Source organism: Gopherus flavomarginatus, chromosome 13 (assembly GCF_025201925.1).
Source record: "Gopherus flavomarginatus isolate rGopFla2 chromosome 13, rGopFla2.mat.asm, whole genome shotgun sequence".
In the NCBI taxonomy this organism is placed as follows: domain Eukaryota; kingdom Metazoa; phylum Chordata; order Testudines; family Testudinidae; genus Gopherus; species Gopherus flavomarginatus.
The window spans coordinates 11,213,095-11,231,457 of record NC_066629.1 but is presented as its reverse complement, the minus strand read 5'-3'; the positions used below and the strand labels follow the sequence as shown (position 1 = coordinate 11,231,457).

The following is an 18,363-nucleotide window of genomic DNA, read 5'->3' as shown; positions in this document are numbered from 1 at the left end:
CCCCCGCCTCCACACACACCCCGCGACAGGCGGTAGCTGTGTTGGTGGAAGTAGCTCTCCCACTGGTGTGAGTACTCCATCCCCCTGACAGGCAGTAGCTGTGTCAGCAGGAGCAGCCCTCCTGTTGCTGTGGGTACTCCACCCCACTGACAAGCGGTAGCTGTGTTGGTGAGAGCAACCCTCCCATTGGTGTGAGTACTCCACCTCCCTGACAAGTGGGACTTATGTCGGTGGGAGCAGCCCTCCCGTCAACATAGCACTGTCTACACCAGGGGTTAGGTTGCTTTAACTGCATTGCACAGGGGTGTGGATTTCTCACACCCCAACGCTATGTAGTTATGCGGACCTAATTTCCTAGTGTAGACCTGGCCCCTCTCATCTCACTTGAGCCTTTTTTCTTATTTTTTGCCTGGCTCAAAGTTTGAGGCCTTCCATTCCCACTGCAGCTTTTTGTGCACTGCCCTCCACACAAAGGCAGTTCTGTCTCTTCTGAGCTTCGCCGTAGAGGGTTGTTACTGGTGGATCATGTGCAAATACCCACATCTTGGGCCTCTCATTAGTACAAATCCCTCCTCCCCTCCCTGGGCTAGGATTGCACACAGCACAAGTGCAGGAAAGTCTTCTCATCACTGACACCTGGGTTGAGCCCTCCTGGTGGCAGGGGGACAAGGGCTGGGATGCTGCATTAGAAACTTGGAGGGATTTAAGTGATGTGGTATGGAGTGCTCAGACATCTCCGAGGCAGTTCAGAAGGATTTGTGGTTTTATGCAATCCGCCGGCTGTAAGCGTCCCTGAGGTAAATTCTCCAGAGCAGCCAAGCATAAGAAAGTATTTGCTAGTATCTGTTTCAAAAGATTTAGTCCGGTCCAAGTGTTCCTCAGTTGTGGAAGGATATTTTCTGTTGCTGCTGCTTTGAAGACCAGAACATCTTCTTCCCAGTTTTGGCATATGCTTGGACTGACGCTCTTCAAATCAAATGTAAGGCTAGTTGGTAAACAGCTCTGTGGTCTGACAGCACAGAGTCCCATTCCTTGCCATGGCCCCACTGTGAGCAACTGCCCAAAAGTTCCTCTAACAAACTGGAAGGTCTTCCGAGGGACGCTGCTCGCTTTATCCTCTAAATAACCTTCTCCTTAGGAGCTTCCTATTAAGACTTTATTAGAGTGGGGAGGTAGCACCACTATACTTAGTGTTTTTACAACCTGCAGTTGGGCTTGCGTCAAGCTAACTTCCATGTACTTCAGTGGAAGCAGAGTGGAGCCAGCACAATACGCGCTTGAAAATTCCATCCTTAATTCTCTATGAATTAACTTTGGGTTGTTTGTTAAAGATGACACTTTCAGCTTGTTCAAATTGAAGACCTTTCTACCGGCTTTCGTAACTGGCTACAAGTTAGGATTTTGGGGGTGAGGGGAAAGGAAAAGAAGGGACTTGGAATTCAACTGGAGTTAGATTTTAGTGATATTTGGGCACCTGGCTCTGAAACCTCTTTAAAATCCCTTGTCTTGAAAACTTTACAAGCAGAGTTAATAAAATCAGATGGGATTAAAATCACTGGATTTTTAGCTCTTGCAGGAAGGGTCTGTTTTATGTTTGTGCCGTGCCTAGTACAATGGAACCTTGCACCTGATTGGGGTCATTGGGCACTACAGCAATGGAAGTCCTCAGTAACGATCCTATTATCCATTCATCAATCTTACTATCAACTCAGGCAAGCTACGGAGGTGCCACCACCACCCCTCCTCCTCCAAAGATTCAGTACGAATGTAGCTGAACACTGTAAGAAACAGCAGAGAACCTGACCCAGTTTTGGGCAGCCAGATGCAGTAAATCTGCGAAGAGGCCTGCAAAAAATCAATTTGCCCCCAACCTTCAGTCTTCAAAAATCCCTCCGCTCCAACCAGCATAAGCCAGGACTTCAGAGAGGCCAAAGCAGTTTCTCCTTCATGCAGAGCAAAGTACTTCAGCCATCGTGAGCTCTAATGCTCCTCGCCTGCCTTTGGAACGTGGCTGTAGGAGGCAACATGAAATGTGCAGAAAATCAGACTCTTGGAATGCTGCCCCTGCTTGGTACATGGAAGGGGAGCAACCTCCCAAAGATGTCACTTACTGGTCTAAGAATCTCCCTCCCCAGGGCAAGTATTCAAGAAAGGGGTTTCCCCTCTTCAAGGAACTGTCTCTCTAGACAGTGTGTTCCTAAATCTGCCTGTCACAGAAGAAACCTCTCTGGCATTTTGATACCAGCGTTCCTCGCTGGAAGCTGGAGACAGGTCCTGGACTAACCCAGTAACCAGAATGAGTCAGGGTTAGGGTGACCAGACAGCAAATGTGAAAAATCAGGACAGGGGTCAGCGGGTAGTAGGAGCCTGTATAAGAAAAAGACCCAAAAATCGGGACTGTCCCAGTAAAATCGGGACATCTGGTCACCCTAGTCAGGGTTCAGGATGCACTGAATGGATCCCAAGTTGTATCCCTCATTTTTACTCCAGTATTTTGATTTTATTTATTTATTTATTTTTTACTTCCCCCTCCTGCACAGGGAACTCACGAGTGTCTCAAAGGAAATGCAAAAGCCCTGTCCACTGTTACAGCCATAATTGATGGGACTGGATCTGTAGGTGAGTAGGGTTGGCTGTACTAACCAAGGGGGGCAAACTGTTCCAAGAACTCCATACAACAGCTGGAGAACCTAATTCAACTCCCCAGCTCTCCTGCCTCCAGTAGGGTCTACGTTCCTTTTGACCCCAGGGTCCAGCACCCTTTGCCCTAAGGGAACACAGGCTGCTGGTGAGCTGGAAATGGTCCGGGGCCAGCCTGCTTTACTCAAGAGAATGGAAAGGGAGAGAGACTCTTTACTTCCCTCTGCAGGGATGGTGATTGGGTCCTGTAAGCTTACAGGACCCATTCTCGGGCAGGCAGAGAGACGGGAAGGGAGGGTATAAGACCCAGGGGAACGGTTGGGTTCCCACGGCCCTGGGGGTCGGAGCTAATGGTGCAGGTGCTGCAGGGAGCTTTTCAAACTACCAAGTAGACTCAAACTCCACTGCTCAGGGGCCCTGGCGATTAAATGGTCCCCAGTGCCCAATAAATAACCCTGCTGTGCAACTGAGCTGTGCAGTGAGACACACCCAGGCTGGGGCAGGAGGAAAGCGACTGCCGGCTCCTCCAGCTCTGCCTGTGGCCGGAGCCAGGGGAGTTCAGGCACACTCACTTCCTGAGCAGGGCTGTGAGGCTAGTGCTAGCCATGTGTGGAGACTGCTCAGAGGGGAGACTTGAAGCAAGCTCTTCTGTTCTCTTCTGGCCCTCAGAAAGTGGGAGCTGGATCTGCAGGCCCAGCTGCAGCATCCAGCGAGTCTGGCCAGTGCCTGATAGCAGGGGCATTGCTGAACAGCAGCGGCTGCCAAGGTGGGAGTGGGAGCAAGGTGAGACGCAGGCAGGGGAGGAGATGACTGAGAGAGCAGGCAGAGGAGCTGGAGCCTGCAGCTCTGAGCATGCAACCTTCAAGCACTCACTCCAGCACGTGTGCCAGAACTGACGTGGGGGCTGAGTATGGGTTTTCTGCCCTGCATATGCCAGTGCCCAAAGGCTGGCTGCCCGGGATGGTTCATGGCTGCTAGTGATATGCTTTGTTTGTTTGTCCTTTTGCAGGTGCTGCTCTGGGCCCCCTGCTGGCAGGGCTGATCTCTCCCACTGGCTGGAACAATGTCTTCTACATGCTAATAACAGCGGATATCTTGGCTTGCCTGGTGGGTTTCTCTTGAGCCTGCTGTGGCTTCTTGATACAGATTAGGGGGTTGGTGTGCAGCTGGGCCAGGGGTTGTGTCTCATTTCACAAGCTAAGTATCTGGCCTGGCCTGCATTTGGATGGGTAGCTGCTAAGGAAAGGCCAGGAGCTGTAGCACATAGTGCTGGTGCCTGAGTATTTGGTGCTCTTCTCTTTGAGGCAGCATTGAATTTGGGTCCCAGCATCCTGAGGGATTAACATCATGTTTGACGGACAGCCCTTGGCATGCTTGTCAAGGCTAGAGGGAGGAACCAAACGCCAGTGGGGTTAATTGCATATGTCTCCCAGTGTTACTCCTGGCGTGTCAGCTGGAGACAGGATTCTTCATTTCCTGCCCTAAACTCTTGTGTGGTGCTGCCGTGCACATGTCAAACAGCAATGGGTTCCGCTGTCCAGGAGACTCCATTTCAGTGTGGGGAGCATTTCCATAGCTTAGAACACACTCTGGGACCCTTCAAGATAGAAGGCAAAAGCGCCATGTAAATAGGACTGTCGCATGCATGGTGAAAGCGGTGGGCTCTGCATAAAGCCAGGCACAATGAACAGCCTCTTCCATCTGTAGTGCTGCTTTTATGCACAGCGGGTTCTCTTAGCCATTGTGAAGTGGTTCCTAGATTTGTGTAACAACCTCGGCTCAGAACCACTTTGCTAATTCCTTTGCACTGCACTGGGGCATCGAAAGAAAATCTGCACTCTTGTCTCCCCCTCCTTCTGCGACAGCCAGTGCTGCTGTTAACTGCCCAGGGGTCGCTGAAAGGGACAAAGTGATCAATGGGCAAGGCACTGGACTGGAAGTGGGGATACCTGGGTTCTGTTCCTGGCTCTGTCGCTGACCTGTGTACAGCACCTAGCACTGCCGTAGGGCCCCAGTCTGGGTTGGAATCTGTGCTCTTGCAGTATTCCTCCCCCCCACTCCCAACAACACCTTTTCGCTGGCTTTCCACTTCCATAAGGAGGTAACTCTGCTGGAAGTGAGCCAGGCTCACTGTGATTTGCATCCTGCACCTTTCCATGTCATTGCAGGACATCCTGCTCTACATCAGGAGCTTTTCCACTCCTGTTTTGTCAGATTTTTGATTGCAGGTGTGCGGGTTTTGCTTTGCGTGAACACTCTAGAAAACAAGACTTTGCAGGAATAGTCATGGAGACGGCAAATGATGTAAATGTTTCAGAGCATTGGCAGAAAGCAAAGCCTGTATTTAACCAAATGTTGGCCTTGGAAACCTGATGTTAGGAATATGTTCATCCAATCAGGGGTTACATGTAGACCCTGTGATTCCTTTGTCCTATCAGAATTTTGACTCTTGGATACTCATAATGAAAATACTCTCAATTGACACAAACAAAGAAGTATTCCCTGGAACTGTGGTGAATAAATAATACATTTATAGACAGTACATGGCTTGACAAACTAAATTCAGACTAAATCATTCATCCAGTTGTTTGCATACTTCTCATTCACTCCAGGGACAGGGAAGGTGGTCGGGGGGGGGGACTGTATCTTCAATACTTTCCCAGAGGCTAGAATCATGAGTGTCTTTTTCCCTTCCAGTTCCTTTCCCGGGTGGTGTATAAAGAGATTAAAGGATGGTGTGGCTGCTACACAAGAAAAAGAGGGTATGTGCTTCTAAAATCCCAAGTTTGTCGTGTATTTCTATGACTGTTCTCAGATCTCCTGTAACACTGGCAGAGAAGCCTTCACTTCCAGCAAAATATGCAGGTATGGTACATGGCTGAGTGCACATAGGAGTTTTAGATTTAAAGTAGATGCCATTGAAAAAGGAAACATACTGTACTTGGGTAATTTACGTCTGCTGCTGCATTCCCTGCATTTAGAATGGGAAGCACCCCAAATGCTGCTATAAATGTTTTGTCTTTGTCCAGTCTTTGATGGAACCCCCTGTACAATGAATGCCTCCCCACCCCCTATCCTATCCCCCAAGCATGCCCAAAGGGACACCTAGAGCCTGGGCCACAGAAGAACCCAGGGAGAGTTATGACTGTTCTAATGACCCAAGGGTTCTACCTCCATCCCTGCAAAACCCTATTAATGTGTTCTAAATGAATTGTCCTTGTGTGTCTTCTTAGCTCTTCTGTGGCACTAACACACGCAGTAGTGTTGGATGGGAAATAGTTTGTATTGTGAGTATCTTTGCTATTTTGCTGCTGCAGCTAATTCCATCTGCAATTTATCCTGATTTTTCTTTCTTGGCATCTGTGGGGTAAACTTGAAGGTGTCTGTTCCGTGGCTAACTAAAGAAGAGTAGAGACCCAAGGCACAGTAGTCATACAACGGACTTCTAAGGGAACAGCTTCCAAAGAAAAGAATCCAATATGTCCATCTCCAGTGCCTGACTGTGAGAGCGGCACATGCTGTGCTCTGGGTCATAATTGCAGAGTAGTGGGGCTAACTGACCAGAAGACTGTCTGGAAATGTCCAAACACACACTGATCTGGACACCAAATTTTTAGTCCTAGCGTATAAGGCCAGACAGGACCATCAGATCATCTTGTCTGACCACCAACGAGTGTGTTAAACTAACAAACTACAAGTGGCCAAGTACATAGCCCCACTGCTCCTGTAATCTTGCCAGTGAATCTAATGATAAAAATAGAAATGTAATGCTGTACCAATCAAAGTAATTTCCAAGCCTGTGTAAAATGAAGGTAACAATCATGTGTCTTGTCCTGGAGTCAAAAGAAATTGATGAGATTGTAGACTACATTTCTCAGAGGCCATCTTTGCAATTTAACTGACAATCCCAGGGCAGCTCGTGGTGGTGCAGGGCTGCGCTTTGCCAAGGTGTGTTCTTGCCATGCTCTCAGGAGTCTGGTACACTATATCTTGATTATGTTTACAGGTAAACAGCTTTTTTGTAGCCATGTTCTGGGCCCCTGTGTTACGGTAAGTCTGGCCCAAGTCTCCTCTTCAGCCCTGGGGCAGGGTAATAAGACTCCTGCTTTCATGTCTCGGCTACCTTGTCACAAAGGGCCCAGTTCTAGCTTCTCCAACCTGAACGAGCTCCCTTTTGGAGTGATGAGAGTGACGTGTGCCCATCTGCCGGCAGAAATGGGCCCCAGGGAGAATGTGATGTGAGCAGCTCTGGCTTTGGGAATGTGCCACTCTGCGCTTGCTGGGTCCACCAAAGGGTGGCAAACCTGCTTCCTTTATGTTGGTCAGTCAGGGTGATGCTTCAGGCTCTGTTTAGAGCCCTTTGGTGTCTGAGGCTCCAGTCTGATCCCTTGGGAAGGGAATATGGTGGGCTCAGCCAGCTAATGGCAGCTGGACCTCAATTTATATCTGGCTGGTTCTGCCTTCTTGAGAGAGTCACCTCAACAGCAGCCTGGAAAAGCAGGGCTATAGCCAGGGTGCCTCTTGTTGCATTTTATGAGACAAGGTTCCCCTTTTTTCGGGGCTTGTGAGCGTGGCACAGCTGGGAGAACTGGGCCAGAAAGCTGTGAGTTCAAGTCTCCGCAGTGTGATTCTGGCTCATTCTCAGCGATAGCTGTGAAGAAGCAAGGAGAGGGAGGAATGCTGCAGTGCAAGAGCTGCAACCTTCAACTAAGACGAAGGCCCAGATCCCCACAGGGACATAGATATTGCAACACCGAACTTTTAGGCACCTAGAAATCCCTGGAACTAAAACAGGATCCACAAAGCCTGAGTTAAGTGCTATTTTCCCTATGCAATGAATGGGGTGTGGGGAAGGCGCTTAAGAATGGGACCAACAAAAGCCAGCCTCTCCTCCTGTGGATCTGGCCCGACAGTACTATCCCGTCTGCCAGCCTTTGGGGGCTGGGCTAGAAAGTTGGGACAGTCAGCTCTGTCCCCAAATTCCCTCTCAGCAGAAGGTTCTAATGTCTAAAGCTGAGGCCCATGTGGTCACTGAGGTCTGTCTCACTGTCTGCATAGTCACTGCAGTGCTGGTGTCTCCTTATGTTGGGACCCCCAGCCTCTGGAAGGTGCTGCAGCCACCTCAGCCCCTGGGTGGTCCTTGCATGTCCCTCTTGGGTTGTTTCTCAGACTCTCACTATTTAGTTCCCCACTGGAATCAAATTAACAGCTGTGAGCTGCTTTCTGCTCTCTGGGACACCCACTAGGCTCTTGCGTTAGCAGGAACCAAAATGGGGGCGGTATCTCTGCTGCCTTCTCTCCCTGCTTGCTCCTTTGGTTCTTTCCCTTGCACAAGGACTCCGTGGGTCTAAAACTTGGCAGGTGAGGTTAGCTGGGTGAGGGCTATGTAAAGAGGCAGGATGTAAGTACTAGTGACTTGGCTTTGGATTCTGGCACACTGCAGTTCTTGAACAATCTCCATCGGAGCAAAGTTCCATCTATCCCTGACTGTATCTGAGCACCTGGGAAGCGGTGGCTAGTAAGGCTTAAAAGTGCTTTGGAAGCGTGTCGAATGTAATTAAACTCATGAAAATAAACTGTTCCTTGGCAGGCACCTGCCTGGCCACACTCCATGGGCTGTGCTCTAATCGCGGTTCTTGTTCTCGCAGATTTAAAGAATTTTGACCTGACTCCCTGTGACCAGGAAGCAGAGTGCAGCAGTGACGGGCTTTGCTGGCAGAACCCACCTTTGATGCTCTCAGTTTAAAGTGGGAGGAATTATGGAGGCAAAATGAACTGGGAAGATGAGTAGTGCTCTAAAACCCAACCACCACGGACTCTAATCATTGGCAGCAGCTTTATACAGGGCGAGGATGCAGAGAAGATGGTATATTCTGGCCCATGACTGTTTTGTGAGGTATAATTGGAGCCTCTGTCTCTTACCCACTGCCTCTGTTCCTCTTCCATTATTCCTTTTATTATTAAAATGGTGCTAAACCTGTGTTGTAGTGGAGCTCCTCTTTGTCCTGGGAGTGGAGGGAAATGTTCCCAAGGCCGCTGGGCCCCAGGAGCTGCAAGGCTGGCTTCCTTCTGTGTGATGGGCTACAGCTGGCCCTTGCCTTGTCAAGATCAGCAGTTCCGTCTGAGCACCAGCGGGTTCTCAAACAACAATTCTCAGGTTTGAGCCCCACTTCTGGCTTTTCAGATGCCTCTGTCGTCATTTGTTTGCAACATTGATTAATGTGCTCAGCAACTGAGATGAAAACTTGCCAGTTCCTGTGGCTGGATTCTTTCTCATTCTGGACAGATTAACACAGTAGGTACTAATAAATGGATAGTTTTAGCTATCAAACAGGTACTGTGAGCAAGAATTTTGTTTTTGGGAACAAGACAAAGAGTTGTGTCAGTGCTCGTGGCTCTCTGAGGTCATAATACAGAGTAGTGCTAGACAGTAGAATGCTGCCATTTGGACTAAAAAAAGACTTGTTAGTTTAGTCCAGGAATCCCACTTCTAGCTTTGCTGATAAACACAAAGTCAGGTTTAATTATGTGCTTTGCTGTTTCCAGAACCACTCTTTACACTGGAAGGAAGCAGCATCTTTTATACTGGTTTATAATTTTAAAACATAGTATGATGGTTTGTAGTTCAGAAACTTTCAGTGAGATTATAATCTCATCCGGCCTCTGTTCAAAGTGAACTAAATTCCTATCATTTGAAATGTCTTAATCTGCATCTGCAGGCCACTGACAGTTGTTTTAAGAGTAACTTTGATAATGTTTGTAAAGACACTCTGTCTGAGTTCTCACACCATGCTTATCACTTTTCTAGTCAAGTGCTAAACATCCTTGTGACCTATACTGTGAGGAGGAGGAGGAAAGAAGATTCTCTCTCCTACAACCTCTGTATGTCCAGAAGCATCTGACTGATGTATTCCTCCTCTTTCTTAAAGTATCTTTAGGAGCATAGGTGTAGATTGATTTATATATTTGGGGGGTCAGTTCCAGCCAGGCCAATGGGGCAGTCATGGGGGTAAATTCTGCACCTGCCCCAAGCTTGCTGTTTGGGGTGCAACACTCCCATGTCCCCCCAAACTATGCCCATGTCTAGGAGACATTGTGCTAGAAAGAGAGATTGGTGGTGGGGGAGGGAAGAGCCCCATTTAAATCCAATATGCCAGTCTGTGCGGCTAAGTACTTAAGAACAAGGCTTCTGTATCTTAACAATTTAATACCCATCTAATTCTCAGCCTTCCAAAAAAGAATGAAAAACTAGTAAATTGTCTTCATGACCAATAATAGGCCTATCAAATTGTCTTTTATCAATCTACCCAGCATCTCCAGTAGTGCTGGGTGCATCACTCGGTGTGAAGAGACAGATCCTTGCTGCCAATGTCTTAGTCTAACCAGCTTGGCATAACATTCGTTCTTAATGAGTAAGGCAGAGCAGGACAAGCTCCTTGTTGGTTCTGATTCTTCCCCCCGCCTCACCCTAGTAGTTTCATAAGAGCAAAGCAATAGCTCCTCACTCCTTGATTGTGTAAAGAAAAGGGATAAAATCCTCTCCAGAAGCCCTGAGTGCTGCTCCAGGAGTATTAGTCTCTCAAAAAGCCATCCACTTGCAGATCCATCCCTACTCCTGTGCTGGGAAAGCAAGAGAGGCTCCTGTTAGGTACATCTACACTGTAAAGAACAATCCGTGGCATAGAGTGGCAGGGCCTGGGTCAACTGACTCAGGTTTGTAGGGTTAAAAATAACAGTGCAGACGTTCCCACTCTGGCTCTGAAACGTGGCCAGGGAAGAAGGTCTCATAGCCCAGGTTCCAATTCAACTGGCCTCCACTTACACTGCTGTTTTAGCCCCACAGTCCGAGCACCGCGAACCCAAGTCAATTGACCCTGGGACTCTGAGCCGGGGGTTTTCTTTGCAATGTAGACGTACACTTAGTATAGCAAAAGAGTGACACATGAAAGTGCAGGCAGAAATCCAGTCATTCAGGAACTGAACATAAATCACAGTGCAAACATGGAACTGCCTTCAGCAGAAGAACTAGCTGAGCATGCTGGAAAGAGAAGGAAGTTTATCATCTGGCAGTTGCCTCCCGTGTGTCAGGGTTAGATCCACAGAGGGACTTTGCTGCTTAATGAGGTAGCAGGGCACCCTGGCCCTGACCTAACCTCTGTTCAGCTGCTGCCAGCCCCTGTAGGCACTTATGTTTCTGCTGGGGGAGCTTGCATAAAACTACTCAAATTTTGATGCCCCTGAGCTACTTAGGTCCTAGTTCAGGTCTAAGCCATAGTGGGATTCTCAGACTAGGCATTCCCCTGCCTATCCCAGCTGTAGGGTCCAATCCTTGAAGCATTGTCAGCACACCTAACCTGCACAACAGGCACTTTGGGGCTCTGTTCCATCTGTCCAATCATACCCACTAACCCTATGGTCAGGGCACTCATCTGGACTGTGGGAGAACCAAATCCCTGCTCTACCTGATAGGGATCAGGGACTGGAACACAGGTCTCCCATATTGCAGAAGTGCTCCAACCACTGGGCTACAGGATATTCTGCCCTGGGGGTCTCTCAACTCCGCAAATGATCCTCACATTCAGCAATCGACCTGGACTCCTCAGCAATGCTCAGGGGCTGACGATTGCTGCTGGCAGGCATCCTCTTCCTGCAGGAGTCAGGCTACTTCTGGTGCCAGGATCTCCCCACTCCACAAAGGGGTGCAGGGGTCAGGTGCAGATTATAACTCTACTAAAAACCCAACTCCTGATCTCCTGCCGCAGCACTCAGCCACACTCCCAGCAGGCGGGCAGCCCTGAGTGGGCACTAAAGCAGCACTGGCCACATGGAACTGTAGGGCTCACGCCGCCCAGCTGGGGAGGGAATTTTCCCACAAAACCCTGTACTCTGGGCACTCTCCTGAGGAGTGAAAGCACCAAGATAAGGGATGTTGCCAGGCACCTGGAGGCCAGTTCTCAGGAGGACCGTGCATGCAGGCCTGAGACTCACCAGCTACCCCACACCAGTCCTGTCTCTTCAGTGGCTGGCTCCAGCTTCTCCAAAATGGCATCTCCTCTCTCCCAGTGCTCCTGGGGGTCACTCTAGCTCTTCTTCCAGGGCTTTGATGTGTCAATCATATGACTGTACCCCACACCATGCCCAGACATGGCCCTCCTCTGAGCAGGCAGTTGGTGGCCGTCCAGGCACACTGCCATCCTCCCCTGAGCTCGAGGGGCCGTCGCTCGAAATCGTGACTCTCCTCACTCCCTCGGGGCTGCTCACAGTCTCTGAATCTGCCCTTGGCCCCCTTCCTCTCAGGGACAGCGTGCGTCTCCCTGTGCAAGCAGTGCACAGAGCCAGGGACCAAGCTGAGCTCCCTGGGGGTACAGATATATAATTGATATCAACTGGACCAGGGACTCCCTGCATCCCAGGCAAGTGCCCTTCTCTGTCTGGCCACATTGGTATTGAATTATAAGTGATGGGACAGTGTCAAGCCCCTCAAATCTGCTGGAAACCAGATGGGTTTCCGAGGGAAAGCAGAGTGGGGAGCTGCCTAAACTAGCCAACAGGAAATGCTAAGATGAGAGGCGATTTAGGCACCTCCTTCTTCCTGGATTCACAGCTGTGAATCCTGCTAGGAGCCTAAGCCAGGTCAGAAAACTAAAGCATGCCCCCTGTCCCACGGTCAGCCCATAGCCTGGTAGTCAGGACGCTCACCTGGGCTGTGCATTTTCAGCTCCTCACTTGGCCTGATGTGGAGCAGGGCCTTGGGTCTCCCGTATCCCCGCAGAGTGCCCTGCTCAGCAGGCAATCATCCCCTTCCCTAGCACGCTGACAGGGCCGTCCTTAGCCATAGGCAGAACAGGCAGCCGCCTAGGGCACCACTAGGTCTGGGGGCATCGCTCTGCTGGGAGCCGGGACAGATGGGAAGCAGTGGAGCATGTAAGAGCAGGGCTGCTGGGTCCTAGAGAGAGCTGAATGCAGCACAAACCGAGGGAGGAGATTGGCTGCTGGGAAGGGGTGGGGAAAGGACTGTGAGGCTACGTCCAGACTACCCGCCGTACCGGCGGGTTAAAATTGATTGCTCGGGGATCGATATATCGAGTCTCATCTAAACGCGATATATCGATCCCCGAGCGTGCTTATATCGATTCCGGAACTTCATCAACCCCAACGGAGTTGCGGAATCGACAGGGGGAGCCGCGGACATTGATCCCGCGCGGTGAGGACGGGTGAGTAATCTGATCTTAGATATTCGACTTCAGCTATGTTATTCACGTAGCTGAAGTTGCGTATCTAAGATCGATTTCCCCCCATAGTGTAGACCAGCCCTGAGTGTGACTCTCTCCCCTGGCGTGAGGTGAGGCAGGCTTAGCAGCTCTGGCAGTATCTTCTGTTATCCCCCATAACGTCCATTCTTCTCCCCCCTGCCCCATGGAGCACCCCCCCAATTTCTCTCCCCCCCACGGAGCGCCCCTCTCTCCCCCATCCCCTCCACCAAGGCTGGGTTGAGTGAGGTGCTGGGTGGGGAGGGGAGGCTGGCTGGCTGCCTGCTGAGGAATGAAAGTGAAAGCCAGGATTGGAAGGGTCGCACAGGACTGGGCTGGGGATAGCAAGATAGCGTGTGTGAAAAATCAGGACAGGGGGTTGGGGTAGGGTGAGCAGATGTCCCACTTTTATAGGGCCAGTCCCAATTTTGGGGTCTTTTTCTTATATAGGCTCCTATTCCCCCACCACCTCCTGTTCTGATTTTTCACACTTGCTGTCTGGTCACCCTAAGTGGGGGTAATTGGTGCCTATATAAGACAAAGCCCCAAATATCAGGACTGGCCCTATAAAATCAGAACATCTGGATCTGGTCACCCTAGCTGAGGAGCGCGTCTCTCCCCCGGACTGGTAGCTGCCAGCGATCCATCTCATCCCGGGGGAGCTGCACAGGGCAGGATGAGCTGCTGTGGCTCCATGGGTGCCCTATCCCTGAGATCAGATGCTGTGCTAATTTCACTATGGTCTGTTGGGCTGGTGGCGGTGCCCATTGGCGTGTGATTGGATCTGAGGGTTTGATGCTGCTGTTACCACTCTGCACCCCAAGAGGTGGATTTTGGGGTCCTGCAGTTTTCCACCTATCTCTTGCTCTACTGCAGTTGTTGGACCAGCAGGCTGGGGGGGCGAGCCAAGCATGAAAGCAGTGCTGTGTTACCATTTAGAATGTCATTTAACAAATTTGTTTGCCAAAAATGCTTGCTAACAATCCTGAATTCAATTTCAATATTTTTTTAAAAAAAAATCAATATCTTAGCCAAAAACAGAAAATTAAGTTGTTAATTATTTGTGACAAGTCTGATATGGGGAAGGGAGTGGGCCAGTTTTCATCAGAGAAACAAAAAATGTTGACTGACTTTCCTATAGCCCTGTTACTGCTAAATAGAGCCCTCCAACAACTGTAATATGCTCATCTCCTTATTAGTATATAGAGCAAGGGTCGGCAACCTACGGCACATGTGCCAAAGGTGGCATGCAAGCTGATTTTTGATGGCACGCAGTGGCGGGCTGAGTGGCTCAGCCCGCCGCTGCTCTGGGGTTCCGGCTGCTGCCTCATTGCCACTTGGGATCCTGGCTGCCAGCCCCACTCAGCACCGCCTGCTGGCCTGGGGACCCCCAAGGAACCCCAGGCCGGCAGCGGGCTGAGCAGGACTAAATTCAATGAAATAGGAAAACAAGAGAACTAATGACAAAGTGCAAGAACCTAGAGCAGCGATCCCCAACCTTTTTTGTCTGGCAGGCCCCAGACAAAGGACCATGGTGGCGGACGAGCATCTGCCGAAATGCTGCCAAAATTCGGCGGCATTTTGGTGGCGCCGCCTCTGGATGACGCTGCTTGTCGGTGGCAAGTGGTGTCATCCAGAGGCATCAGCGCCGAAATGCTGCCGAATTTCAGTGACATTTTGGCAGATGCTCATTCTCCGGCCAGTATGCAGGTGCACTGAGTGGCCCCTGCGGGCTCCATGGCACCCACGGACACCGCATTCGGGACCCCTGACCTAGAGAGCCTCCTGAAGCATGGTGATTATTTTGATTTAAATGGACTTGAACTGTACGAAGAATTGAGCTGTTGCCACATGCAAAATCGATGATGGACATTGTACAATTTATTCATACCAGCAAACTTGTTGACATATATCCTAATGTGTACATTGCCACTCGTATTCTACTGACAATTCCTGTAACAGTAGCATCAGGAGAACGGAGTTTCTCAAAACTAAAGCTCATTAAAAATTATCTCAGCTTTACAAGGAGTCAGGAACACTTGACTGGTCTTGCTATTCTTGCAATCGAACAAGATATCACTTTGTCTTTGTCATACGATGACATTATTACTGATTTTGCAGCTAAAAAAGCCAGAAAGATTGCTTTTAATTAAAAACTAATCCTTGTTTTAATACTTCTTCATAGAAATTTCCAATAAAATGTCGACAAATTTAAAAAATGATATTATTTGCATCATTCTGTCAAATCAGAATTTTTTCTATAGTGCTACTTCTTTAGTGCTAGTCCATCAGCATTACAGTGTGCTTAATTAAGTTAAACTGGTTTTAATAACATGCATGTGGCAAGTTTTCCAATACTGTAAGCTTATGTTTGTGTTGCTAAGAGCAAGACAGGCACAGGGGCACCAGTTTAATAATCCCACCTAGGGCACCATAAATCCTAAGGACGGCTCTGCACGCTGAGTATTTATACAAAGGGGAAGCACGTCAACAAGAGCCCTCCCTGTCCCCCCGACAGCCTGGGAAGCAGGGCCCTCAGCTGGAATATAGGGGACCCAGGCTCATTTCCCTGCTCCACATCAAGCAGAGCAGGGATTCAAACCTGGGTTTCCTGCCCCACCCTGACCCTGGGCTGTTACTTATTGTGGGCCCTGGAGACTTACATTCCTGACTGTCTTTTGTGCAGTGCCAATGCAGTAAACATGCTCTGAACATACCTACCAGACCAGGCCCTGTAGGAGAGCGAGGCTGGGGAATGCTTGATTTGAGAATCCCACTGGTGGTGAACTAGGGTTCTGAGCAGCTTGATGGCTGTGCATATGCCCGTGATGAAAATGTGGGAACCTCGTACCCCTTGTCAGCTTAAATGGGGGTACCCCAGGCTAGGCAGCCGCTGTGCAAGGATTCTGAGGTTCTCAATGGTGTCTAAATCTGCAGTTCAGGTGTCAAGAGTGGCAGTTAGAATGCTAAGGGCATGTGTGGAGCTAGCCCTAAGACTTTCACAAGCAATCCTTCAGAACGGTCTGGTGCTCAAAGGTGGGTGCTGGACCCTTTCTAGCCACTGGGCCCTCTAAGTTGGGGCCCACACAGGGATGGTAAAAGGCACCTCTCTCCCCTGGACCTACCTCCTTGCCAAATTCCAAGGTCCTGCTGGAAAAGGAAAAAGAAAAAAAAGCAGGAAAAATGTGTCAATAGGAAATGTTAGGCAACCTTAATACAGGGGCCACTGCTGCTTCTTCCTTTGTGCAGAATCTTAGAATCATAGGACTGGAAGGGACCTCGAGAAGTCTCTAGTCCAGTCCCCTGCACTCATGGCAGGACTAAGTAGTATCTAGACCATCCCTGGCAGGTATTGGTCTAACCCGCTCTTAAATATCTCCAGGGATGGAGATTCCACACTCTCCCTAGGCCAGCGGTTCTCAAACTGTGGGTCAGGACCCCAAAGTGGGTCATAACCCCATTTTACTGGAATTGCCAGGGCTGGTGTTAGACTTGCTGTGGCTTGGAGCCGAAGCCCGAGCCCCACCACTCAGTGCCAAAGCCCAAGGGTTTCAGCCCTTGACGGTGGAGCTTAGCTTTGGCATCAGCCCTGTGTGGCGGAGCTCAGGTTACAGGCCTCCTGCTCAGGGCTGAAGCCCTTGGGCTTGGCTTTGGCACAGACCCCTCTGCCCGGCACAGCAGGGCTCAGGTGGACTCAGGCTTCAGTCCCCACTCCTGGGGTCATGTAGCAATTTTTATTGTCAGAAGAGGGGTTGCAGTGCAATGAAGTTTGAGAATCCCTGTTCTAGGCAGTTTATTCCAGTGCTTAACCACTTGACAGTTAGGAAGTTTTTCCTAATGTCCAATCTAAACTGTACATTGCTTCTTGTTGTATCCTCAGAGGTTAAAGAGAGCAATTTTTTGCCGTCCTTCTTGTAAAAACCTTTTATGTACTTGAAAACTATTATCTTGTCTCCTTTGTCATCTCTTCTCCAGACTAAACAACCAAGTCTTTCAGACTTCCCTCATACGTCATGTTTTCTAGACTTTTAATCATTTTTGTTGCTCTTCTCTGAACTTTTCCCAATTTATCCACATCTTTCCTGAAATGGGGCACCCAGGACTGGACACAATACTCCAGCTGAGGCCTAATCAGCCAGGAGTAGAGCAGAAGAATTACTTCTTGTGTCTTGCTAATTCCCCACTCTGGCACTTCAAGTGCAGAAGGTGGGGGCCCGCAAGGATTTTAAAAATTTAATACTGGTCACTGCAGGCTTATATTAAACTCCCAAGGTCACAGCTTCTCTCTGACCTTGGATGGGTAGACGCTGCCACCACCCAAATGCAAACCCCTTGAAACCCAGGAAGGCGCACTTGAGAATTCCTTTCTGTGAGGTACCCTCAAGCCCTTTCACCCTGTTACACCGTTCGCTCATATTAAGTTTGTGATCCACTTTGACCCCCAGATCTCTTTCCACAGGACTCCTTCCTAGGCAGTCATTTCCCATTTTGTATGTGTGCAACTGATTGTTCCTTCCTAAGTGGAGAATTTTGCATTTCTCCTTGTTGAGTTTCATTCTATTTACTTCAGAGCATGTCTCCGGTTTGTCCAGATCATTTTGAATTTTAATCTTATCCTCCAAAATACTTGCAACCCCTCCCAAACTTTACAAGCGCACTCTCTAGGACATCATCTAAATCATTGATGAAGCTACTGAACAGAACCAGACCCATAACTGACCCCTGCAAGAGCCACTCATTATGCCCTTCCAGCTTGACTGTGAACCACTGATAATTACTCTCTGAGAATGATTTTCCAACCAGTTGTGCATCCAACTTATTTCCCTAGTTTACGAGAAGGTCATGTGAGACAGTATCAAGAGCCTTACTAAAGTCAAGATCTACCACGTCTCCCACTGATGAGGTCACTGTGAGTATTCATGGAGAGTGCCCATAGGCGCCTACTCCGTGGGTGCTCCAGGGCTGGAATTAGTGGGTGCTTAGCACCAGCTGGCAGCCGCCCTCCCCCAGTGCCTCCTGCCTGCCACGATAAGCTGTTCCAAGGCATGCAGGAGGCATTGGAAGGGATGGGGAGAAGCAGGGACAGGGCACACTCACGGGAGGGAGCAAAACTGGGTGGGAAGTAGTAGGGCGGAGCGGGGGTGGGAAGAGGTGGGGTTTGGGGGAAGGGGTGGGGGTGGGACAGGAAGAGGCAAGGCAGGGTGGGGGTTTGGGTAAGGGGGTGGGGCTGGAAGAGGAGCGAGAGGTTGAGCACCCTTGGGGCCCAGAGGAAGCTTCCCAGACACATGGGGCAGCCAAGGAGAAAGCACAAAGGTGAGCAATGGAGGCTGCACTGAGGGCCGATTGGAGAGGAGCATTGACAGCTCGATAGTGAATGAAAGATGATAGGTGGGTAGGGACTGACTGTGAAGGGCTTTGAAAGTGAAGAGAAGCAGCTCATGTTTGATGTGAGAGAAGGGAGAGCCAGTAGGGG

General features: G+C 49.6%; 1 protein-coding gene across 4 annotated transcripts in view; it reads left to right on the top strand.

Moving 5' to 3' along the window:
- The window catches only part of SLC37A2 (solute carrier family 37 member 2), a 60,362-nt gene extending 51,742 nt beyond the window's left edge, over positions 1–8,620 (top strand). Inside the window, exons 15-18 of one of the 4 annotated variants that reach the window (XM_050921647.1) lie at positions 2,541–2,619; positions 3,650–3,747; positions 5,338–5,402; positions 8,289–8,620. In XM_050921647.1, the coding sequence (XP_050777604.1) occupies positions 2,541–2,619; positions 3,650–3,747; positions 5,338–5,402; positions 8,289–8,304 (258 nt within the window). In that variant the 3' untranslated portion in view covers positions 8,305–8,620. The other 3 variants (XM_050921649.1, XM_050921650.1, XR_007769153.1) reach the window with 3 other exon arrangements.
- The last annotated feature ends 9,743 nt before the right edge of the window (positions 8,621–18,363 follow it).